The 23,866-nt window shown below is 49.4% G+C and overlaps 2 protein-coding genes across 8 annotated transcripts; one reads left to right on the top strand and one right to left on the bottom strand.

The window, feature by feature from the left end:
• Positions 1-3,227: 3,227 nt before the first annotated feature.
• Positions 3,228-8,335, top strand: RNASEH2C (ribonuclease H2 subunit C). Of its 2 annotated transcripts, none has more exons than XM_083417014.1 (4): positions 3,228-3,455; positions 6,240-6,346; positions 6,427-6,546; positions 7,635-8,335. In XM_083417014.1, exons 1-4 carry the CDS (start codon positions 3,293-3,295, stop codon positions 7,662-7,664), a joined length of 420 nt encoding a protein of 139 aa, XP_083273140.1. In that variant the 5' UTR covers positions 3,228-3,292; the 3' UTR covers positions 7,665-8,335. The 2 variants fall into 2 exon arrangements, with proteins under 2 accessions (XP_083273140.1, XP_083273141.1); XM_083417015.1 differs by having other exon boundaries at positions 3,238-3,455; positions 6,243-6,346.
• A 169-nt stretch (positions 8,336-8,504) lies between these two features.
• Positions 8,505-23,765, bottom strand: KAT5 (lysine acetyltransferase 5). Of its 6 annotated transcripts, none has more exons than XM_083416978.1 (14): positions 23,623-23,763; positions 23,473-23,539; positions 22,010-22,078; positions 21,004-21,140; positions 20,460-20,639; positions 19,122-19,202; positions 18,063-18,137; positions 17,685-17,933; positions 15,305-15,394; positions 13,785-13,925; positions 12,827-12,920; positions 11,610-11,769; positions 10,945-11,026; positions 8,505-9,376 (listed from the first exon to the last, which is right to left on the bottom strand). In XM_083416978.1, the coding sequence occupies exons 1-14, from the start codon at positions 23,632-23,634 to the stop codon at positions 9,242-9,244; spliced, it is 1,572 nt and encodes a 523-aa protein (XP_083273104.1). In that variant the 5' UTR covers positions 23,635-23,763; the 3' UTR covers positions 8,505-9,241. The 6 variants fall into 6 exon arrangements, with proteins under 6 accessions (XP_083273104.1, XP_083273106.1, XP_083273107.1 ...); XM_083416980.1 differs by having other exon boundaries at positions 21,004-21,180; positions 23,623-23,646; XM_083416981.1 differs by lacking the exon at positions 20,460-20,639 and having other exon boundaries at positions 23,623-23,764.
• Positions 23,766-23,866: the final 101 nt, after the last annotated feature.

Here is a 23,866-nt window from a genome sequence, read left to right on the forward strand (position 1 = left end):
TGGGTGGGTCTGTGGATGCCGTAGCCTCCAACATTTCTCCGATGAAGATAGAGACATCCTAAGGAAAAGCAGGACATTCCGGGTTCAAATCAGAAACCGAAACAGCTTCTCTAAATCACGGACGTCCCTGGACAATAAGGATACTTGGAGGGTCTGGGATGGCTGCTTTAGTTGAGATTCTTGTATTGCAGGGAGCTGAACTAGATCAGGGGTCAGCAAACTTTTTCAGCAGGGGGCCAGTCCACTGTCCCTCAGACCTTGTCGGTGGCCGGACTATATTTTGGGGGAAAAACAATGAACGAATTCCTGTGCCCCACAAATAACCCAGAGACGCATTTTAAATAAAAGGACACATTCTACTCATGTAAAAACACACTGATTCCCGGACCATCCATGGGCTGGATTTAGAAGGCGATTGGGCCGGATCTGGCCCCCGGGCCTTAGTTTGCCTACCCATGACTTAATCAGATCATTGGTTAGCTTAGTATTGCCAACACAGACTGGCAGAGAATCTCCAGGGTTTCAGGCACGGGTCTCTCTCATCCTTATTGGAGATGCTGAGGATTGAACCCAAGACCTTCTGCTTGCAAAGCAGACGCCCTGTCACTGAGCTACGCCCCTTTGCCAGGATGATATGGAGCTAGAGGAACTTGTGGTCTAATTCCTCGTTGCCAAAGCCCCATTTTCAGGAGGGGACCCACTGCCTCTCCCCGGAGCCTCCTAACTCCATTTCCCATTGCTGCTTCTCTCTGTCTGCCTGCCCTCTCCAAGTGCTCCACAGGAAGTGAGCTTGTGTGCAGTTCCGGAAAGGCAGTGGGCCCCTAGTGGTTAGAGCCAGCCAGGGCAATCCTCCCAAGCCAGAGGTGGGAAGGTGCATGGGAGTCCTCAGCGCACACAGAGACTCGGGTCAATGACAGCTCGTAACCCTGGCCACGCCGAAAGTTCTCCAGGCAGGCTGGACCCGAGCACCGCGGAAAGAGAGCGGGCCCAGCTGTTCCTCTGGGTCATCTTGGCTCATGGCCTCTGGAACAAAGAGCTGGCCCAGGGTGGGGCTCCTGCTGCGGGGACAGAAGGGATGAACTCATCAGATTCTTCCCGGGCTGACTCACCTCCCAGGGGGCGGGGCGGTGGGGGGAAAGCACAAGCCCTGCCCTTCACCCACATCCACCTGGCTCTAATCACAAGCTCCAAATGGCTTTCCCACACACCCACGGTGCAGAATGAGGGGCCCCTGGCTGCATGGGCCCACGCAGGCAGCACCTCCTTGACCGGGATCTGCTGCACTTGCAAGCCTGACCCGCAAAAGAAGAGGCCCTCCCTGCAGTCTCCCCTTGTAAGAACCTAAGGAGAGGCCAAAGGCCAATATAGACCACCATCACCATCCCCAGTCGGGTGCCCTTGGAAAGCCAACCAGCAGGACAGCAAAGCAACAGTCCTGGATCTTGCGTATTGTCACGGACTGGTTGGATGCAGAGGAATGGCGGCAGGAATCAGCTGAGGAACCTCCACAGCGCCATCTCTTGTCGCACTGTTAGAATGCATAAACAAGGCGTATAAAGTGCTCTTTCTTTGCCAGTTGTAGCTGAGTCCAGTCTCCTGTTCTGCTGAGAACCCTCCCTTCCCCGTCTGTCGCCCTGACCCCAGCAACACTGCAGCCCCAGCTTTTGCCTCGGTAGAGTCTATGATGCTGGGAATGATGATGCATCAGGTACCCCACCCTTTTCACATGGGGTGGGGGCTGCCTTGCTGATGCTTGAAAGGGCTGGAGCTTCTCTGGGCTGGTGGTCATGTTGGGAGGGATGCAATCTGGGTCTGTGGACATCTCTGGCAGAGAATCAATCCAAGACTCAAAAGGCAAGAGGTGGAGAAATTCAGTGATGAGAACTTGGCTGGGATGGAGGCAGAAAGAGGGATCCATGCATTTGGGGGCTTAACCCTAACATGGAGTGGACCCTTTTGGCTCTATTTACTTTGCATCTGGGTGAGGATTTTCCTGAAATAAGAGTCTGCCAGGCCTCTACAATTGCCACCTTTCTCTCTCCCCCACCCCCCGCAGGACAGGTAGAAGTTCAAGAGGAGAAGCTGCCCTCCCTCTCCAGTCAATTCAGCTCCACACTTTGGGGAAAGTAAAACCTGTTATATTTCTTTTCTGCTGCTTTGTGCCGCTATTAAATATGGTAGCATCTTGCCAGGTTGGGTGAGTGAGGTCCGATAACCTTCCCTGAGCTCCCAGAGCTCAGCTCTCGAACCTGCATGCAATACCAGGGAAACTTGGGCCTTTTCTTTGCAAACTGCTGGGGGAAGAGAGCATCCTTGAGCATGAACAGAGGGTGGTCTTCCTTTGCAGCTGGATCATCATCACAGCCAGGCCAGACAGAGGGCTTCTGAAATTTGAGCCCCAGCACCTCTTGCAAACTAAGCAAAGGAGGTGGGGGGGGGATTCCTTGGCACACAGTCCCCACCCTTGAAAAGTAAAGATTCATTCCCCTCTGAAAAAATACCCTCCAGTCCAAGACACACACACACACACACACACACGCCTCTCCTTTCCCCCTGCAAACAACCCCTCCCCATTCTTATGGGGCTGGTCTAGGGTTCCATATGCAGCAGCAGGGGCTGAGATAGCTGTCTGGATTGGGGGGGGGCTTCCACCCCCCAGAGAAGGAAAGAGAGAAGGAACTCAGTGTCCCACACCCAACCCCAACCCCTGTGGCGCACGATGATGTCTCTCCCACCCTCTCAGCCTGGGGCAGAGCCAAGTGGGGAAATGGCTTTTGCTAAGAACGAGTATACCCGTGAAAGCAACATACGAAAATGAACTATATTATTAGAAAGTGCTTGCAAGCACGTGGGCGTCCGTCCAAACTATATACTTAAATGCGTTTCTTAGAAGAAGCTACCTTTTAAGATGCTGAAAGATTGCTGCATTGAACTAGTTGGTCCCTTTCAACTCTACGATTCTATGATTTGCACGAGGATGTTTTTTTAGAAAAAGAAAAAAATGCTGCAGAAATGTGGGAGAACCGAATTGAAGATTGCTGGGGGGGGGGGGGTGTAAAATGAAAGGCCGAAACTGGCAGCCCTTTCCTGGGGAACGAACTCCCTTTTCGAGTCGGACGTGCCCGCCAGGACCCGCTGAAGGCGGGCGGGGCTTGCGGAGGAGAGTCCAACGCGCGCTGGAGGGCGCAGGAGGCGGCGCTGGGCTGGGCGCGACCCGGGAGTGGATGCGCCTGGGCGGGGCGCAGGAAGGCGGCTGCTCCGCGGGAAGCAAGGGCGGGTGGCTGTGCTGCTCATGGCTGGCGAGGAGCGGGGCCCGGCGCGGCTGGCGCTGCCTTCTTTGCCCGGGGCGCCCCGGGAGCGGCTGCACTTGCTCCCCTGCGCGGTCCGGCACGACGGCGCCGCTGCTGTGCGGCGGTACTTCGCGCCGGCCATTCGACGGCCCGGAGAACCGGACGGTGAGCGAAGCAGGAGGAGAGTGGGATGCAGACCCCTTGGGCAGCCGGTTATGGGGCACTAAGGCCCCATTGGATCGAGAGGGGACTTTTATATGTCCGTGTGGACTTGGGGAAGGGGGTAGGATTTTGCTCTGCAAGGGGGGGAGAGAAATGGCGCAGAATCCGAACTCGGGGCCCCGTTGAACTCAGTGCAGTCTTGTATCTCGAAGTAGGCCTGGTCTGCGGACACACCATATCTGCTTAAAGCACGTTTTCCCACCCCACCACCCAAAAAAAAATAAAAAATAAAAAAGAATTCTGGGCAGTGTAGTTTTAGCCCTCACAAAGTTATAATTCCCAGCATCCCTTAACAAACTACAGTGCCCATAATTCTCCGAGCGGAAAAGAGTGTGCTTTAAAGAAACTTTGTGTAGTCTCCACCCTGGAGTGGATTGTGCTGCCAGGGGTTGGTGCTGCTTGAAGTCAATGGGGCAGGGGAAACGATGCAAGGGGGTGTTGCCTTGGCAGGCTCAGACTTCCGAGTGCAGTAATGGACCACCAGGGAGGGCAGGGGAGAGGGTGGACAACTGGGGGGGGTGGGGAGAAGAGGACTGGGTTCCTGCACCTTTGATTGAACAATATCTGCCTAAATTCCCTCTTCTGGACAGCTATGAAAGGTGCAGGAGCCCTGAATCCCTTGTTCATCTAGAACAGGGGTGTCAAACTCAAATTCATCGGGGGCCGCATCAGCAGTTTGGTCACCCTCAAAGGGCCGGTTGTATCTGTAGGACTATGTGTCCACTCTTTATTATCATAAATTATTGTCACTGCATTCAATTATTACTGTTTTTTGTAATAATGTAAGTAATAACTAGCTCTGAAAGCAGAAACATAGTCAGAATAATGGCAAGTAGATATTCAAATGTACAATTATTGTATAATTTATTGGAAAATGATTTTTGGTAACAGACAGTAAAATTTTTTTTTACCGCTCAGACTTTTAAGTAGAATAATAAGCAGACCCCCCCTAATAAGCAGACCCCCCTCCCCCCCCCACATACATCATATGTACTTACAGTACAGGAGAAAAGGGTTCAGGCAGCCGTTGGATCTGTCACATCACAGGATGGCATGCGCTCAATATAAAAACAAGTGGAGATTTCCTGAATGCATGTAAAGTGGAGGTTTCCTGTGTAGAACGGCCGGCGCCGCTAGAGGGCAGACGTTCTCTGGCTTGTAGGCTGCCGCACATGCGCTGAAGAGGCGGCTTTCTTGTGTCCAAAAAAAAAAAAAAGCGAGAATAAAAGGTGAAGGCTGGAGGCCGGCAGCGGCTACACGGGCCACATGACGATGTCTGGCAGGCCGGATTCGGCCCACGGCCCTTGTGTTTGACACCCGTGATCTAGAACAAACAAAAGGTGCTTTCTACCAGAAAAGACCCCTTAGCCCATCTAGGTCAATGTTGTCTACACTGGCTGGCAGTGATTCTCCCGCACCTCAGGCAGGATGTTCCTACCCTAGAGATGCCAGGGATTGAACCTACAACCTTCTGCATGCAAAGCACGAGCTCCGACCACTGAGCTCTGGCCCTTCTGCGCTGCTTAGGTATTTAATGTTGTTGTATTACACACCCTGGAAGAGTGTGTATGGAATCCAATAATAACGTATTTATTTATTTATTTAGAAGGCTTGGGGTTTTTTTACCAAAATAAAAATTATCACAAGAAAAAGGACACCATAGAAATGCCTCCTATAGGTAACAGAATTGCTCAGGTGGCGTTTCCTGCTTTCAAGGCTAGACCTTCCTTGGTCTTGTTCCCCGAGTTGAACGAGGATCTCAATTCAACCCCAAGCCTTTGCTGGCCGCCGTAACTGCCAGTCTTCAACATCCTCTGAGGTCTTCTGGAGCTGATCAGCTCCAAGTCCCTCAACCTATCATGGAAGCAAGCCTTCCCTTACTGGCGGCCGGTCCTGCGATTTGGAGTAGCCTTTGTGGCATAAGAGTTTTGTGACCCAAAACATTCCTCGATCACAGCTGCTGACACCGGGCCCTCTCCCCCACACCCATTATATTAATGATAAAATAATATGCTAAAAGAATAAACTGACCGTCACTCTAGAAGCCTGTCAGAAATTTGCTCATTTCCCTCTCTCTTTCCTTCCCTAGTTTCACAATAAGGTAAAGGTACCCCTGCCCGTACAGGCCAGTCTTGACAGACTCTAGGGTTGTGCGCCCATCTCACTTAAGAGGCCGGGGGCCAGCGCTGTCCGGAGACACTTCCGGGTCACGTGGCCAGCGTAACATCGCTGCTCTGGCGAGCCAGAGCCGCACACGGAAACGCCATTTACCTTCCCACTAGTAAGCGGTCCCTATTTATCTACTTGCACCTGGGGGTGCTTTCGAACTGCTAGGTTGGCAGGCGCTGGGACCGAACGACAGGAGCACACCCCGCCGCGGGGATTTGAACCGCCGACCTTTCGATCGGGAAGCCCTAGGCGCTGAGGCTTTTACCCACAGCGCCACCCGCGTCCCTAGTTTCACAATATATTGTGATAAAACAACAATATTGACTATGTTAGAACAGAGTGGCTGGGGTATAAATAAATTATTGTTATTATTATTATTATTATTATTATTATTATTATTAGGAGCAAGAACACATGAGTTTTGCATGCAGGTGGTCCTAGAAGGGATTTCCAGTTTAAAGGGACTGGAGAGGTGAGGAGCCCCCTCTCTGCCTGGAAAGCCCAGACTGAGAATCTATGTTTCTTTGTTTTTGTCCTCGGTCCTCCTGCTTTGCCCAGCAGAGGCATCCGTATCCTTCCGTGGGCGGAGCCTAAAAGGGAAGGAAGTCCTCGTACCTGAGGGCTACATGGGGCTGGTCCTGGAGGAAGATGATGCAGCTTTGCAGGTGAGTTGTTGGGTAGGTGGAGCCTGGAGAGGGGAGGGTTGATCCCCGGATCCCCATTGACTGTCCCTTCTTTCCTACAGGAGCGGCAGGTGCGGGTGAAGTCTACCTTTGAGTCACTCACTGTCTGGAACCTGGAGCAGGCCCCCAACAGCAGTGATGAGGTCCTCATGTCCTTACAATGGCCAAAGATTGCTGAAGGGGTGCGTATCTTATCTATAAAGGGGCAGGGAAGCTCAGGGTGGGAGGGTCCACTTGGAAGCATACCTTCAGGCCCTTTCTGTAAATTTTGGTATTATTCCTGTAAGTCACGGAAAGGAGCTGGGTATGTGAGAGCTGGGAATCTAACAGTCTTCCTGTAGTATCTGCAGATGCTGTATGGCTCTTGTGTTTGTATTGCTTTTCTTTCTTAAGTTGTATTTTATTGTGCCCCATAGAATTCAGATTGTAGTACCGTAAAATAAACTTTAAAATGCAATCAAAAATCAATATATTTAATGCAGACACACTGGAGAGCACCTGAAAGTTTGAGGACTAGTTTGGGAACCCGTTCTAGATTTCTGGATTTCCTGTGGCAATTAAGAGCAGGGTTGGGGAGCACTTAGCCCTCCAGTGCTGTTGGACTCACTATCAGCCCCTGGCAGCCTGGCCAATGGTCAAGGATGATGGGAGTGGTAGTCCAACAGCACCTAAAGGGCCACAGGCTCCCTAGCCTTGATCTCCAGGGTCCCCTCCAGCTCTGATAGGGCAAATACTTTAAAAACATGCTTCTGGAGAAACAGACGCTCCAGTAAACATTGGCCTTATTGTGCATTTTGGGAGGCGAGGGTTTTGGTGCTGTTCCCTCCCCACCCATAATCTGTGGCAGGGGGCGGCAAAGGCAGGAAACACAGCACCAAAATCAAATAGGCTGAAGCTGAATAAGTGCAGGGCTGCATTGGTAGAGTTTGACACTGATGCCGCCTTGCTCAGCCTAGCAGCTTTCGTGCCTTGACTCCTCTCTGAGAGTGGCTTAATTCTGCAGTTCCTCCTCTCTGACTAGAAACACCGTCTCTTCTACGTTGTTAGGGACGGTGTCTGGTCAGACCGACTCTTACGTGCATCTTGTGGACAGGAATGTGGCTGTAGCAGGTGGGGAAACGATAGCCCTTCAGCTGCTGTGAGACACTGACTCCCATCAACCTCAACCAGTGGTCAGGGATGGAGATGAGAGTTGTAGCCCAATAACTTCTGCTGGGAGGCTGCTGGTTCCTCATCCCTCCTCTAAAGGATCCTTTTTGTTCCCTTGTAGATCCATGCTCCTGTGGCTGATGAAGAATGAGATGGGAGCTTGTGACTGAGGGTGACATGGAAGTAAAAAAAACAAACAGGCTGCACTTCGAACTCTGTATTGGATTTTTTTGGGGTGGGGGGGCTAAGGAGTCCTTTTTCTGCAGGCCTCTTATTTTCAGATTGGATGCTGTTGCTAACTCAGCCCCACCAACGTGCAGATCTGTGCTTTCCTTGCATTCAGCCTTTTCTTTTACAGTATTACCATTCAAGTGGAACTTTGCTTTCGATCTTGGTCTATCTCTGCAATGTTTTTTTTAAAAGCAAGTTTTTGTGGGCTCACTCCTCACCAAAGTGACTTTTGAGAATGTGCTCCATCAAGTCAAAGGATTCTGCTGCCACACCTGGTTCTGGTGGTCAACACTGCTTTAATTCCCACGCTTTCTGTCTCCCAGGAAAATCCTGCAACTCCAGAGTTTTGGACACCCCTATCTTTTCACAGAGCTGTAGTTCCTACAGTTCCTCAGGAAGAGTGCCAGGATAGTGGAAATGGATTTTAAACACACTCAGTTTGTATTGCAAAGACTCAGCTTTGAAAACCCCTTACAAGGTAAAGTGATTGTGGCTCCTTATATGGCATATACTTACACCACGGCTCACCAGCAACCCCAAATCCTGGGAACTATAGTTGCAATTCCCGTAATAAACGTAACGTTTCCAGAATTCTTTAAATGTATGATGTGTACGCAGCCATCGCTTCAACTGCTTCAGGCTGTAGTGGTTCTGGCCTATAAGCCTCTTCCTTCTCAGGCACCCATTTGCTTGTCTGAGGGTCTTGGTTTTGTGAAAAAGCAATACCATATCCAGAAAAAAGATGTACACACACATGCCATTTAAAAACCCATTTTGTTAATTTATTCTGAGCACAGAAGGTGGGTGGGGTTTGCTTTTTTTTTAAGGCTGCTCCTCCGGTTCATGAAGATTCTGGTTTTGGGGAAAGGGAGCGAGAGAGCGAGACTGTCTTACCGTACGCTAACCTATAACAGATTCTTTCCACACCTCCACTTCTGTGGATGCTGCTACAGCCTCAGGTGGTATGGGAGAGAGCAGCTTTCTAGAGCTGGGCTCCAGCTTCTCCACCCAAGGAAGCAACTGCACGATTCCAGCCTCGAAAGGAGGAGGCCGCAACAACAACAGTTTCTCTGCCTGCAGCTGAAACGCAGCAGAAAGCAGCTGCCCTTTGACTGCCTTTGTCAAGCTCCAAACTTTGATTTGTGATGGTGGTTTTATATTTATATATATAAATAAATATCCGGTCCAAAAAAAAAAAAAGGGTGGGGGACGGCTTGGGTAGCTTGGTCTGTGCTTTTTCCACTTCTGTACACAACCGCTCAGCGAGGGATCCAAAAAGTCCTATGTACAAACAAGCAGGCAAGTCCAAGGGCACGTGAGGCCCAGGTAACAACGCCCCTAGAGGTCTGGCCGGCTGACGGTGCCTGCTTCGATAGCCGACTGGAACATGTCTTCGAAAGAGCGCATGGTCACCTTGCCTGACCCCCATTGTCGCAGAAAGTGAGGAGGAGGGTGGACGTCCTGCAAGCAGCTGGTCCTTACTCGGGTGCGCAGGCCTCACCACTTTCCTCTTTTGCTCCAGTCCTTTGGGGTGAAGTGCAGACACTTGGAGTCAATGCGCAGGATTCGCTTCAGCATGGCGCGCTCATGTCCATCCACGATGTCCTCGGAGAGTGTCAGGATATACTGGCCCTAGAAAGGAGACGTGTTTTGGTTCCGTTAATTTTAAACAAAGATTCTAGTCCTCATGACGGGGACACGGCTATACTTGAAACACTGCTCGCTCCCACCACTTCTGTGGCCACTATGGTTCAGCTCCTGAAATCCTGCATATTAAATACCTCTTCTGAGTTCCTGGCGCTTTTTGTGACAAGAGGTACTGTATTTTTCACCCCATAGGACGTACCGGCCCTTAGGACGCACCTAGTTTTTTGGGGGGGAAATAAAGGGAAAAAAATGTATTCCCCCCCCCCCCAGGTGCGCTGCGCTAATTCCGAAGCTTGGGGTATGCGGAGCTCAGCGCGCCCCAAGCTTCTGGGTGCCGGCAAGGTCTCCGCTAGCTGTGGGAGAGCTGGGTCTCCCACGGCTAGCGGATAGCTTCCTGAAGCCTGGAGAGCGAGAGGGGTCGGTGCGCACCGACCCCCCTCGCTCTCCAGGCTTCAGCGAAAGCCTGCATTCGCCCCATAGGACACACACACATTTCCCCTTCATTTTTGGAGGGGAAAGTGCGTCCTATAGGGCGAAAAATACGGTAAATCTGACGTGGTGGAGAAGCACAGGCAGCCAAGGGCTGCAGCATCTCCCTGCCCATCTCTTTTCATGGAATCTTCTCAGGAAAAATGAGTCTCGTCTTTAAAAATGCCTGAAAGCAGGCCACAGTTCTAGCTGGTTTATCTTGAGGGGAAGGAACACGTTTCCTCTGCTGCCCCCATTACTGCAGGTGGGGAAAACTGAAGCCAACAAGCTGAATCACTTTTTAGTGCTGCAACTCCCTACCCCGCAAGAAATTTCTGCAGTTTCTAGTCTTCCCTGTAATGCTATTCCCCCTACCCCCACAAAAAACCCTCATACCTGTAACCCTATAGCAGCCTTCTCCAAATTGGTAAGCTGCATGTATTACTGGACTCCCAACTCTCATCTTCCCTGACCATTAGCCATGCTAGCAGGGGCTGATGGGAGTTGGAGTCCAAAATAGATGGAGGCCATGGGCTCAGCAAAGGCTGCCTTGCACAGCTCCTCTACTCCTGGCCATGCCACTGCAAAGACATCAGCCACATCAGCAGAAGCAGAAGCAAGTTATGCAAAACTGCATAGACAAACTACAAGGACCTTAGCACATCACCGTCTGTTGTTTTTATCCCTCCATTAGCCGAGCACAAACAAAATTCACATGCAGACACATCCATCCCAAGATAGTGTGTCCTCCATGCAGAGCTGGTTCATGTTCAGGATGAATTCAGCCCAAAGGTGGGGAACCTGAGGCCCTCCAGCAATTGTTGGGACTTCCAAGTTCCATCAGCCCTGACCATTGGGCTAGACTTGCTGGGGCTGAAAGTAGTTGGGAATCTAACAACACCTGGGTGCAGGAGACTTAATTCCCCATTTGTGATCCCCATCTGTGTCTTTGTCTGCTGGGAGCTCTAGGGAACCCCTAAATTGGGAGCCCAAACTTGCCCATTAAGCTCCAAAGTGGTGCCTAGAAATGTTGGAGTCTTGCTGCAGCAGAGCAAATTGCATGGCCATTCATTCAGGCACGCTACCTTGTAGTAGTTGATGAGGTTGAGGTATTGCAGTGTCGAGATGACATCCTCCTTCTTGATGCTTGTGATTTCGCTGATCTCACTGGAAACAAGAAGAAGAAATACTGAGTGCAATCCAAAATAAAGAAGGGCCAGTGAAAGAGGGAGGCCAGTCTTACCACCTTAGCGTGCACCTCAGGTAGTAAAGTGGGTCACCTTATTATTTCTAATCAGTTTTTTAATTGAAAGTTTTCAACATAGAATACAATAAAAGCCAAACTAATCTGAATAAATATAAAGCAGACAAAAAAGATAGAAAAAAGAGAAGAAATACAAAGCCCTCTATTAAGGCTGCGTCTTAACCCCTATTTCAAACGAAAGTGAGCTCTCCCAGCTACACACAAAAACACACACAGAGGGCTAATTTACGTGGAAATGACCTCACACACCGTTGTCTCCCCATCACAGCTCCCTCCCCCCTCCAGCTATTTGGCAAGCTGAGGGGAACATGATTTTCTGGGCACCCACCGCATGGTGTCTTCTCCACCCCATGCAAAAAATTAAGCAGCGAGGGGTTGCCATCAGCACTGCTAAGGGCCGCACTGAAGGCCTTCCCAAGGGCCTCATGCAGCCCAGAGGCTGCCCACAGGGGTTTCAGTGGTGAACTTTCATTACTTGGACCTCACTTGATAGTGATCTGTGGACGCTCTCCGGTCTCCGATTTGAGGTTCATGAGGATCTCGAGGATGGTCTGGGACCAGTAGCTGCGGTAGGACAGGAGCCCCAGGTCCGAGAGAGGCTTCTCTGGCGTGCCTGTCTTCCCTTCCACCTTGGACAGCTCATAGCCTTGAGGGGAAAGAGGGAGGCAGCTTGAGGGGGGCTGTGAGAAGATCCCGGTGCACAAGAATGAACAATGTGGCGGACGGAAGAGGTGACTAAATCAGGGAAAGTTCTACCTATTTTGTCTCAAGCCACGGAGTTTAAAATGAAGGGCCAAGAGGCGCCCTCGACCCAAATTTTAAAGGAGTGAATTTTCATAAATAATGAAAATACAGCACTCGACTGGTGGAACTGGGAATCGGCAGGATTAGGAGTCTTTCCCACAATGTGAAATTGGGACTGCCTACTCCATGGAACAAGCACTTTCTAAAATAAGGAGCATTTCCTAGCTGGGAGACCTGATAAAATAGGATATAACTTTAAGTGTCTTAATATGCGGCTAGCAAACATCACAGTAACCTCAAACAGGATGTTGTTTATAGCAGCGCTCCCCAACCAGGTGCCCTCCTCGGCCTGCCCCAGCTGGATTTTCTCTCCACAACCCATGGCCACCAAGAGTCATGTGGAAAGGATCCTGTGGTGTTTTTGATATGTTAATATTTCTAATATATTTTTAAAATATGTAATTGTATTACTTGTAAGCCACCTTTGTAGGATTTCTATCCTGCAAGTAAGTAAATCTATGTAATACATAGATAAAGCAAGCATAACTCTGCGGCTTTGTTTGTTTTAATAAGCAACTGAGTCGTCAAAGCAGGATCTTCATACCAAACTACCAAAAGTGCAAGTAAAAGACTACTTAGGCAACACATTTAGGGTGGAGGGTGGGGGAAGGTGCTGAAGTTTGGGCTTTGAAGGTTACTCAAGATGAGGGAGCTACACAGCTGTGGGGCAGCCCCACAAGTGCTCTTCCCCATGTTTGCACATGACAATCTAAACATGATGCACAGATGAGGGCACCTCTAGAGCCTCGGATGTGTCAGGGAAGAGACTGTCTCCTGAGACTGTCAGGAATGGTTGGGCCAAATCCAGAAAAACAACTTCTGGGGATATAGGAGGGTTTGATTCAACAACCTGCTAAGATTCAAATGGAGGACTGAAAATGGAAAGAGACTCCACTTACTGAACTCAATCAGCAACTTTCCGTAGCCCCGTCTCTGGTAAGGGGGCAGGGTCAGGATACAGGCCACGTTGTAGTCCTCCGTAGATTCCTTCTCCTGCACGTAGTGGCAAAACAAGCAGCATGTTAATTTTCACTGGAGGAGCTGTTCCAGCCCTTCCAACACTGACTCTCCCCGGGATCCCTGACATTGGCATGACAGGAGATTTCCCCTCTCTCTGTCCCTTGTCAAGAGGAAGCTGTTTAGGTTTGACCACAACTAGCATAATGGCGATTGCATTAGGACAGGGCCCGTTCTTTGGTTTCATAACTGTTGCAAAATTCATCAACAGTAGACCCTCAACTTTTATTCTATAAATTAAGTTTCCAGTCCTTATGGCTGCAAGGAAAACCTTGAAAACAGAAAATGTAATGCCTAATGAAATATCAGAAGGCAGAGAGGGACTGAGCTGGACAGGTCTCCAGTGCTCTGTGTAGATCCTCACAGCCAACTTGCTCCTCAGATAACATTAGGCTGTTGCTACCAGCTCTCCCCCTAACTTCTTTCTCCTTGCTAAATAATAATAATAATAATAACAACAGCAACAACAATAATAATAAATCTTTATTCTCAGAGGCAGGACAAAACATAAAAGGATGAGGATGATAAATATCAATACAGGTTGGCCCCTGGACACATTTGCAAAGCAAAGACATTATTGTGAGCATTCCACAAAATTTCACTGGGGCTAAAAAGAATAGCATTCAGTTAGGTAAAACTCTCAGCTCATGGTGGAAACTTCAGATCCAATTCAATCGGAACTGTAACTAATTTAAGAACTTGATGATATTAAATGTATTTGAAATAGACAAATGAATTTTACACACACACCATGCAAATTAATATTACATTAACACATTATCCATTTAGAAATTCTTAAAATCTATCCGATGTATGCGTACATTAATTTTGCAACGTTACCTTGGAGAAGTAGCCGACAATGTGGAAGCCTTTGCTGTCGTACTCTGTCATTACGTAGAAGAGGAAGGGATCTGTGTCATAGTAGAGGGTCTTGTGGTCCAGGAAGCACTTTGCCAGGAGGCAGAGGTTTTGCGAGTAGCTCTGAAAAGAGATATGGAAAGGGTCAACAAGCACGTCCTTGAGAAAGGAGGGCCTGAGATCCATCTCTAGCAGCGAAAGGTTGTGGGGCAAGACTGGACTGGAGGGGGAGGGAAATCACAAGCCATTTCAAATATGAGGCTATGAGCGTTTCCCCCTCTCAGCTTCACATACGGTGTCTAGAAACCCAGTGCTTCCTCCAGGGGATTTAAAATGCGTTTTTCCCAGTTCCAAGGAGAGGGAAATTCGTGTGGGACGCTCACTCCATTACATCTCCAGAAAAACAAGGAAGCAAGTGGAGGGGAGGGAAGACAAACCCAGAAGTTTCACTTCCAAACACCCCTCCCCAAGTACGGAGCACATGACCTTTGCTTTTGGATCAGTTTCAAGACTTTTAAAACACGCCTGCCTTACAATGTGGGGATGAACCTCCACCCTATCTGCCCACCCACACAGAGACAACTTTATTTGATTGTTTCCCTCCCTTCTATTCTGCCCCAAGACTTGTCAATCCATACATCTGGATTCTGGGAGGAAATGGAGGAAAGGAAACGAGCACACAAAGAAAAGACTTTTGCAATGAAGGACTGGAAATGCCAATTTTGCATTGCTCCTCTGCCATTGTGAATGTCTTGTCGTACCAGATGGGACACCCATCTGCCTTGCCTGTCAGTTCAGACCACACGTTATGTGACTCAGTTTTGTGCCTTTTTCGCATTTGGGTGGGTGGGGGGAGCAGGCAGCAGGGAGGGCCAAATTTACTGTTGCTCGCAGAAGGCCCAAGGTTCAATCCCTGGCACCTTCTGTGAAAAGGATCGGGTGGAAGGGGACAGGGAAGACCCTGGAGAACCACAGCCAGTCAGAGGAGAGGATGAAGGATGAAGAAACCGCCTGCTCTGGCATTTGGAAGTTTGTAGCTTTACAGGGAGAGACCGTAGCTCAATGATGGGGAAACTGTTTTGCATGCAGAAAGTCTTGTGTTTAATCCTTGGTTTCTCCAATTAGGAGGAGGAAATATTTCTCTGTTTTGAGTTGCTGGAGAGCTGCTGCCAGTCAGAGCAGACATCACTGGGCTGAGTCAGGTGTGGAGAAACCGTGGTCTCCAGAGGTTCCTAGATGGCAACCCCCACAGCGGCTGAGGCAGTTGGGAGTTGTAATGCAACAACATCTGAAGGGCAACAGTTTCTCCCCACCCCTGCACCAGATGAAGCAGTCCCAACTTCATATGTGAGTGTGTGTGTGTGGTGGATGAGACGTCTACGGCCAACAGCCGCCACCAGTGCGCTCTCCATCCCCATCTCCCAAAACAAAGCCCCAGCAATCATCGTGGAATCAGCTTTCCTACAATCCTTGTTTCATCTGCGCCCAATAACTGCTCTTGCCTTGTTCTTCCGCCCATCGATCTCAAAGAAGGAGATCGTCCCCTTGCGGTAGATTTCGTTCCCTGGCGGATGCCTCAAGTCACACTTTGTCTGCAAAACAGAAGGATCACAGGCTGAACTCTCGCAAGCAGAATCAAACCTTTCCGGGTCCTTGTGATTCTAGGAATTGCATTTGGGGGGCAGGGACATAGGACAGGACAGGGCAGACTGGAGGGTGTGGGGAGGTAAAAGCTCAAGATCCTACAAAGTTGAAGCCCCTTACCAGGCTCCGGCACACACTAGGGATTTTTGTCTGGAACCAATGATACTGCTCTCTAACAAAGTTAACTGTTCCCAGAGTAAATGCCAGGTGGAGGGTGGGGAATCAAGAACCTAACCTTTAGTGGAGCACACACACAGGGAAATGAGTGTTGCGTCTTCCCTCTCTGGAAGTCCAGCAAGGGGCTCAAGAGTTCTCTCCCATGTTTTACACAATTGGATGGTGCAAAGTAAGCACACACAGCTATCATTTCAATACTGACTCTGGGTTATACAAACTGTTACTGAAACAGGAACCAAACAGGCAGCTCGGTTTAAGATTAGCATGGAGCCAGGACACAGGTTGGGGCAAAGAGGATGATACCTGGCAGAGAATATGGGTGAAGCCCCCTCTCCGCTCTGTTTCAGAAAAATATAAAGAACTGTCCTTAAAAGTGATTCACGAACTGGTACAGAACTCCCAGAGGCCTGTTACTCAATCATACTTTCATTTATGGTCTCTGGCTTTTAAAGAAATCAATACAATTTTGAATTGTTTTCTTATCCCTTCTGCCCAGCTTGCACCATTACCTATTTTTGAGGAAGCTGGTCTTAGCTCTTTATTATGTATACTAAGACTTTATTATGTATACTAATTGCTCATTTTGAGATGGCAGCTAGAGCCACAATGGCTCGTTTCTAGAGTGTTCCAAATGGAGCCAATACTTCTTTTTCGTATTCCAAAGTTTGGGAACTTGCTTTATTATAAAAGCTGGCCAACAAACTATGCATTTCCAGGGGACAATGTAAAAATGATAGATTTTTGGATAGATTTGTAGGGGTTTGGTTTGATTATATTACAGTGGTACCTCAGGTTAAGAACTTAATTTGTTCTGGAGGTCTATTCTTAACCTGAAACTGTTCTTAACCTGAGGTACCACTTTAGCTAATGGGGCCTCCCGCTGCCACGGTGCGATTTCTGTTCTCATCCTGAAGCAAAGTTCTTAACCCGAGGTACTATTTTTGGGTTAGCAGAGTCTGTAACTTGAAGCGTCTGTAACCCGAGGTACCACTGTACTAATGTCAATAAGGAAGAACACTGCCTGCTACCTCCCGCTGCTTCTCAATGGATTTGGTTGATTCAAAAATATATGATACTGTTCCTCTTTAAGATTCATCCAACCCAAGACAGTAATGGGTTTTATTTTATTCTATGTTTAAAAGTGTACTCTTGTTTTATTTCTGTTCTATCAGCCTGATTTGTATTTTTTGTCGTCACTGTTGTTAGCACAATATATAAAATAAATAAATATATTGACTCCCCAGGTGATTGTAGGAGCTTTTTGAGATTCTGAGTTGCACAGAACTGATGCAATCAGGAGGCTTGAGGAACAAAACTGCTCCAAGTCCTGCTTCTCGTATAAAATACCTCAGGGGCATGTAGAAAACTAGCCTGCAAGGGTGAAGAAGCAAGCTTTCCCTCCAGTATGTTCCCATAGGAGTGTACTCAAACAAGCCCTATCTCATCTGGAGATGTTTTGCCAATCAAATCTTCTGAATGCACAAACTGGCACGATGGGCATGTGTAGCCTGCAAGGCTGTGACAGAGATGTGACGGTAGGCAGACCTGTCCTCCAATAGGCAGGAGAAGACCAAGAGGTCTACTAGACTCAATAGGTTTAACCTCCTGGAGGCTGCGTCAGGCAGAAATCCCAGGCTAGCATCAGGTCTACCAACCCTGGGCAATGGGTCTGCAGAGATCAGTAGATCCCCATCAACAGGTCTGCTGAGCCCAACAGTCTCCAGGCATGTCCGACAGCCAGTCGGGACGGTAGACCTGCCTGGCCTCTGACTCTGCAGGAGCAGGCACAGTATGGCATTGGGCTTACCTGCTATAACAAGTCAGACTGGGCATTAGGTCTACCCAGGCCAGAGACCAGGTCTACCAACCCAGGAAGATAGACCTGGGGTCTTGGGCAACTCAGGGTGTTGTTAGACCTGGTATCCCAACGGTAGCCAGCATGCAGTCTCGGGAAGCCGCTAGGTGTTGGCGACAAAGAGCTGGCTGGGAAACAGAGCAATCCAGGCCGGCAGACTTTGGTTCCCGGATGACAGGCTGCCCAAACTGGGTCCTGGGACTTACCAGGTGCCTCTGGAGACATTTGAGGCTCCTGACGTACTTAAGGCAAAACTCGCAGAGGTAGAGGACGGGGAGGGTGGTGAGCTCCTGTGGGTAGGGCGAGAAGTACCAAGGCTTCAGGCGGTGCCGCCCCAGTTCAATGCACTCAATGTTTTTCATGCGCGTGATGATGTCATCGTGGCTGCGGTCCGAGACCAGACTGCCTGTCATGCGTGGGGCTGAGGGGATGCCGTCAGAGCTGTCCTGGGAGTCCTGCTCACAAAAACCGGGGGGAGGCGGGAGATTCTGGATGAACGAGGAAGAGCCACACATTCCTTCTTCCAGGCTGGTGCCCCCCTGGGAAGCAGGCTGGCAGGCACTACCCCAAGCCCTGGCACTTACCTCATCAGTGCCAAGGCAATTGGATTTCCTCTTCCTGCCAGGCTGGGCAGCCACCGCTCGGCGTGCGGAGCCATTCTGGAAGACAAAAACGGGGTCAAGGAGGAGGTCAAAGAGAGCGGGGGAAAGTCACTGCCCATGCATTCCCTCCCCCTCATGCAGAAAAGTATTAAAAGGCACCTCAAAAAGAGCTCCAGAAGACTCACTGAGGGACAGAAGCTACAGCAATAGGGAGGAACTTTTTGCACCTTGAGGTGACTCACCCATCCAGGCAACTTTTCGGGGGCCGCCCGGGGCGGGCAGGGCCAGGAGAAATCATGGGTGGAGGAACAATGGTTAACTTACTTATACGTTCCTCTCCATCCTGGCACCCAAGAAGCAGTATGAGAATTCAAGGAGACATTCTAGCCAAGCAAAAATAGTCAAGGAGGATGCAAGCCAGGTTGGTGAGAGGGTTCTAAGGGCAAGACAAAGAGGTCTGGAGGGCTGCTAAAGAGGAAGGCAACACATGCATCCCCGCTCTTTAGGTCACAAACCTATTTGGCTTGGGAGGTATATTTATTTTTGGGAGGTGTGTTTATTTATTGTAGCTCATCTTCCTCGTCAGAAGTCAGTGTGGTGTTCTCAGGCAGGCCTACATTCCAGACCCTGTCCTGCTTAGTTTCAGACCAGTGCCATGTGTTCTGTGGGCCAACGGCCCACATTGGAGCATGAATAAAATCCAGCCGCCCTTCCTAAAGCTAAAATTCCATGTCGTCTGCTTGTGTCTCATCCCCTTGTGCTGTTCTGTAAGTTGAGGTCAAAATCAAATGTGGTTTTGCACAAAGGCAAGGATTCAGATTTGGTTTCCTCGTTAAGAAAATGCAAATTCCAACTTTCACCAACCTCTGTTTGAGTAGCTGGAGGAGCAGCTTCTGCATCCTGGGTGTTTGTGGAGATGCTCACAGGCTCCTCTTCAGAACCTGGCTCTCTCTTCCTGGCACAACCCCCAACAGGCATAATCCCTTACCTAGACCCATTCGTCCAACAAGAACCACTGGAGGTGGGTGCGGAGTGGCTTACCTGGGGGAACACTGATGCTTGTGTTGTCTCTGTTGGGGTGGGGATGGGGGTTGCTGGAGAAACTACTTCCACTTTCCTCTTCTGGAAGAGACAGAAACAAAGCAAGTTATTTCTGGGGCTGCCCATCCCCTTCTTCAACAGCCACTGATACGCTTCCAAACACATTTCCATGTGCCCACTCAGTTCCAAGCAGAGATCCCCACTTGCATGTCCCATAGCAAAAAACATGGTGACTTTGACCCACAGCCCACACGGGGATTGGGCCTTGCAGGGAAGGTCATACAGGGGTTATGGCTCAAGTTCATCTGCTTTGGGGCCTTCATAATCAATCAAACCCACTGGTCCACCTAGCTCATTACTGTCTACACTGATTGGCAGCAGCTCTCCAGGGTTTCAAAAAGGGAGGCATTCCCAGTTTTACTTGAAGATGCTGGGGGATTGAACCTGGGAACTTCTGCACACAAAGCAAGTTCTCTATCACTGAGCTCTATCACTGAGCTTTACAGAGATTACTTGTCCCCCATTCTTGGGGACTCAGTCCTGCTTTGTACAGCAATCTTCTGCAGTCAATGGAGCATGTATGGCTGTCCCAATCCCACATCTGGGGGGGAGGGGAACCTTTCACAATGGAAGGTCTGCTTGTATGCTCACAACAGCTTTTCCCCCGCCTCTGGTATCAGAGACTTTTACACAAAGACATCTTAGGTGCAGGGTGTGTTTTAATGGGTTTGCAGGCAGACACATCACAGAGAAAGAGAGAGTACATATAAAAAGGACAGCTGCAAGTAAAACACCCCCACCCAACATTTAAACTACGATTCAAATCTCTAACTTGCTTTACAGCGAGGCTGTGAAGCAAGGAACCTGGGGACTTGGGGCCGAATGAAGTGACTGTAGCAGCTAAGCTGGTTTCAAACCAAATAAAATTTCCAGGGCACTTAAGTCAGCAATAAATGGACGTCTGAGTAGTATTTTTAGTGGGGCTCCACAGTCATTCACAGGCTCCAGACCCTGAGCGACACTCAAGAGCTTAGTAATATGGTTCTGAATGCCAATGTGCACAGGGCACTGTACTGGAGGCTTGATTTGAACCCGTTCTTTATTTCTTTGGTGTTTTTCCTGTAGGGGGTCACCTGCACTACTCTTCTTTGACTCGGGAGGGAAGAGAGTGCCCTCAAGATGAAGGCCAGAATGCCCCCGGGCTCCTCCCTTGGAGGCCTCCCTTGCCAGCCCAGACCTTGCCCAACCCCGCCCAGCTTGTGCGGCCTCTTGAGAACGTGCCGGGTAGACAAAAGACACAAAAGGAGCGAGCCGGGGCGGCCGAGCGCCGGTTCGTACCGTTGAGCGATGGTTTGGCTGGACGCAGGAGCTGGAGGAGAGGGGTTGGTCGGGCGAGCCGGGGACGGCCTCCCTCTCTTTAGGTAGGTTAAAACGGAGGGTTATCTGCACCGGAATGGGAAGGGTTTTACCGCTGGATGGAGTTGCGGCTGGTTGTAGAGACAGATCCAAGGTCTTCCTCTGAGTGGGGGAGGAAGAGGGGTGTTACCAACACATGGGAGGGAGGGGCAAGGGGCGGCACTGCCGCTCTGGGGAAGGGTGCAGGGACCACCATCCCCACATGCTGCAGGTTGGGCAGCATAATAAAAGGACACAAGGGACAAGACCGGAAGAAAACCACCAATGCTTCCAAAGGCCTCGTTCCTTATAAAGTCTCTGTCCTTGGCCCAAAGAGACCTGGGGGAATGGGACGGGGAATCAACCCCAATGCTAATAAAAGCACTCTCTTCCCCAGGTCCAGACTAACACCACCACCCACCGATCCCTTGCCAGATCACATCCTCCCAAAGCCGCCCCCCCCCCCAGGGCCCACATTTCCTCCTACCACGTCACGTTCCGGAGAGCTGGGCCGTGATCCAGGCAGCCCATTCTTGGTGGGCGTCTTCGCTTCCTTTTTGGGGAACTGTATCTTCTTCAAATCCAGCCGGTCATGGGTCACCCATTCATCCAGACGCTTGTTAACTGCATGGTTCAAGGCAAGGGATAATTTTCCCACCCCCATCTTTAAGGAGGAATGAAATGATGATAAAAGCAGGGCTCTGGATCGCTATCTAGCCAGCAGCAATCCCTGTTACATCCCCCCTATCTTTCTAGGCAGTGCCCCAAGCTTCTGCCTGTCTTGCCACCTGCTTGTTTACAGTAGCTGCCAGCTGTCTACTTTTGGTGACCAGATTTCATTACGTACATATACACATCAAAAGCAAAAAACAGGGCTGGAATGAAGAGTCCATGCCTTTTGGCTTATCTTGGTAGTCACATCCCAACAGGGGAAGGATGGAGTCTTGTTTTTGGCCCAATACTGAGTTTCAAAAGCGTTCTCAGATGTTCCCAAAGTGAAGAATGAAGTCAGCAACAATCAACTCCAAAAACTTTTTTTATTAGGACTGGTTCTGATGCTCAGGACAGATGGCAAGGAAGTTTACCCATGCATTCACACACCCCTGCTTAGCATGCTGGTTCTGCTGTGAGCTCTATGGGCAGTCTGCTGCAGAACCTGTGGCCCTCCAGATGTTGTCAGATAACAATGATAATCAGCCCCGGTCATTGGCCAAGCTCGCCAGGGTGGAGCCAAGCTGGCTGGGAGTTGGACTCCAGGTTCCCCATTCCTGCTCTGGGAAAAGGCTGGTCTACTTCCCCATTTAAGTGGGTAGACCAGTTTTAATTACTGGAGAGTAATTTTAAAAAATTCTGCTTTCAATTTCTAAGTATCTTGAGTATGTTTCTATAACCTTTTGCCTTCCCAGACGTTCTTCATCATTCCTATCTGGAAAAGCCCATTTTATGATTTCATCCTGCCCACCCTCCAAATGGATTTGTCCCCATCTACTCACAGTCAATGTAGTGAACGTAGAAAAGTTTTCGGCCGCTGATGTCCTTGACGCTAAGTATTTCAGCCAGTGCTGTTGAAAGAAAGAAATATATTATCTAAGAGAATGTGGAGGGAGAGAGAGAGAGAGAGGAGACCACTTTGTGGACCTCTGAAAAGGCAACTACTAAAAGTGTCAGGACTACTCTCTTATTTGGGATTCCTGCGATGCAAATGTTATATCAGTGGGCCTGAATATTTTATTTAGAGTTTAGTTTTAACGCTCTAGTCTGCCACAAGGATCTCTGCAAAAAAATTATCACAATCGATGTTCTCAGTCTGTGAAATGTGAGTATTAAGAACTAATGTGAGCCTAGACAAAAAAAACTCAAGTTCCAATCCTGGTTGTAGGACTAGATGGCTGAGGGCACTACTCTTTCTTAACTCAATTTATCTTTTCAGATATGAATAATAGGTAAGAGTGCTGTAAAGAAATGCTAGCCCTGACCTGCATTGCCAGTAATCAATGTCATGGATGTATCCAAATACCAGATACCAAATACCTGTTACTGGAACTCATCACTGACAGAAGATTGACAAATAATGGGTAGGATAAGGGCAAAGATACAAAACAGTTTAGAATATGATTTTGCCACAGATACTTGGACTTCCTTTTGTACATGGAGAACAAAGTGTGTTTCGTTCTGCAATACCTTTAATCATAAAGTCATCAAAACCTGTTGAGATTAATAAATTCCATTCGCTCCTTTCCTCCACTGCATTCTCCCCAAATTCCCAGACACCTCTAGACTCCTTGACATCTTGATTGTGGTGGAACTCAAAACTGCACTAGCCTCCAATGAATTAAGTAGAACATATTTCTGAGATGGCATAGGTAAGACTGTGCTGTTGGTCCCACCTCATCTTGGCCCATATTTACAGTTATACCAGGCCTTTCATCCAAGGAGCTACAGGTCTCCCTTCTCTATTTTTGTCTAAACAATCCTGGAATGTTGGCTGGACAAGTGTTCTTCGCCAGATTTTGCCTAAACTACCACTCCCATCACTCCTGTCCACCAGCCAATCTTGACTAGGGCTGAGAAGAGTTGTAATTCAACAAGATTTGGAGGGCTGAAGGTTCTCCACACCTGGACCAAGATTACAACTGACCCCAATTCAATCACTGAGTGTTATAGGCAGATGAGGATTTGAACCTGAGCCTCCCCATGTACCACACTCCAATACACTGCAGGATGCTCTTTTGCAGCCTGACCTTAGACCTGACACCCCTGCGGTGCTGGCCCTCAGCCTCACCAGGCTCTTTGACTCCACCTTCTTGTCCATGCTAACCCTCCCCAGGGTTCATTGGTAACAGAAATCATTCCCCCCACAAGGTGAGAGGTCTCCCCTCTGGGCCATGATGACATCTGGCCCCGCCCCTTGAGCCTCCACCCCGCCCCTTGAGCCTCCGCCCCGCCTCTCACTCACGCCACTCGTCCTCGTTTTCCTGGTTACGGCGCAGCACGGGGAGGCGACACCCCTCGGTCACTTCCTCCTGCAGGAGTTAGAGAGAGATTAGCAGAGGGGCCAGCAAGCCCAACCAGGCCCCCACCCCGCAATCCCCGGCTCTCAACTCACCACCTCCGCCATCTTGGACCGTCGCCGTTAGCCGGGGCCTTCTCTTCCGGCATCTACCAAACAGCGGGTGGGGGGGAGAAAGGAAGCGATTGCTTCCGGTGTGCTCCAGATGACAACTTCCTATTTTGCTTTGATCCTTCTATAGGCTTCTTTCTGAACTCTATGGTCGTATTATCACGTGACGAGGACAGCCAGCTAGAGCCCGCAGCAGAGAAAGGGAAAGTCGTCACAGCGACAGACGTTG

Source organism: Podarcis tiliguerta, assembly GCF_965153285.1.
Source record: "Podarcis tiliguerta genome assembly, chromosome: 16".
Classification (NCBI taxonomy): domain Eukaryota; kingdom Metazoa; phylum Chordata; class Lepidosauria; order Squamata; family Lacertidae; genus Podarcis; species Podarcis tiliguerta.

Excerpts from the sequence above, each read along its gene's own strand:
- KAT5 (XM_083416976.1), bottom strand. Across the intron at positions 19,203-20,459 it reads AGCCAAACCATCGCTCAACG|AAGAGGAAAGTGGAAGTAGT; the intron begins GTACGAACCGGC and ends TGTCTCTTCCAG. Across the intron at positions 13,926-15,304 it reads TCGATGGGCGGAAGAACAAG|AGCTACTCGCAAAACCTCTG; the intron begins GCAAGAGCAGTT and ends ATCTCTTTTCAG.
- RNASEH2C (XM_083417014.1), top strand. The coding sequence starts at position 3,293 with ATGGCTGGCGAGGAGCGGGGCCCGGCGCGGCTGGCGCTGCCTTCTTTG. Across the intron at positions 6,347-6,426 it reads AAGATGATGCAGCTTTGCAG|GAGCGGCAGGTGCGGGTGAA; the intron begins GTGAGTTGTTGG and ends TCTTTCCTACAG. Across the intron at positions 6,547-7,634 it reads GGCCAAAGATTGCTGAAGGG|ATCCATGCTCCTGTGGCTGA; the intron begins GTGCGTATCTTA and ends GTTCCCTTGTAG.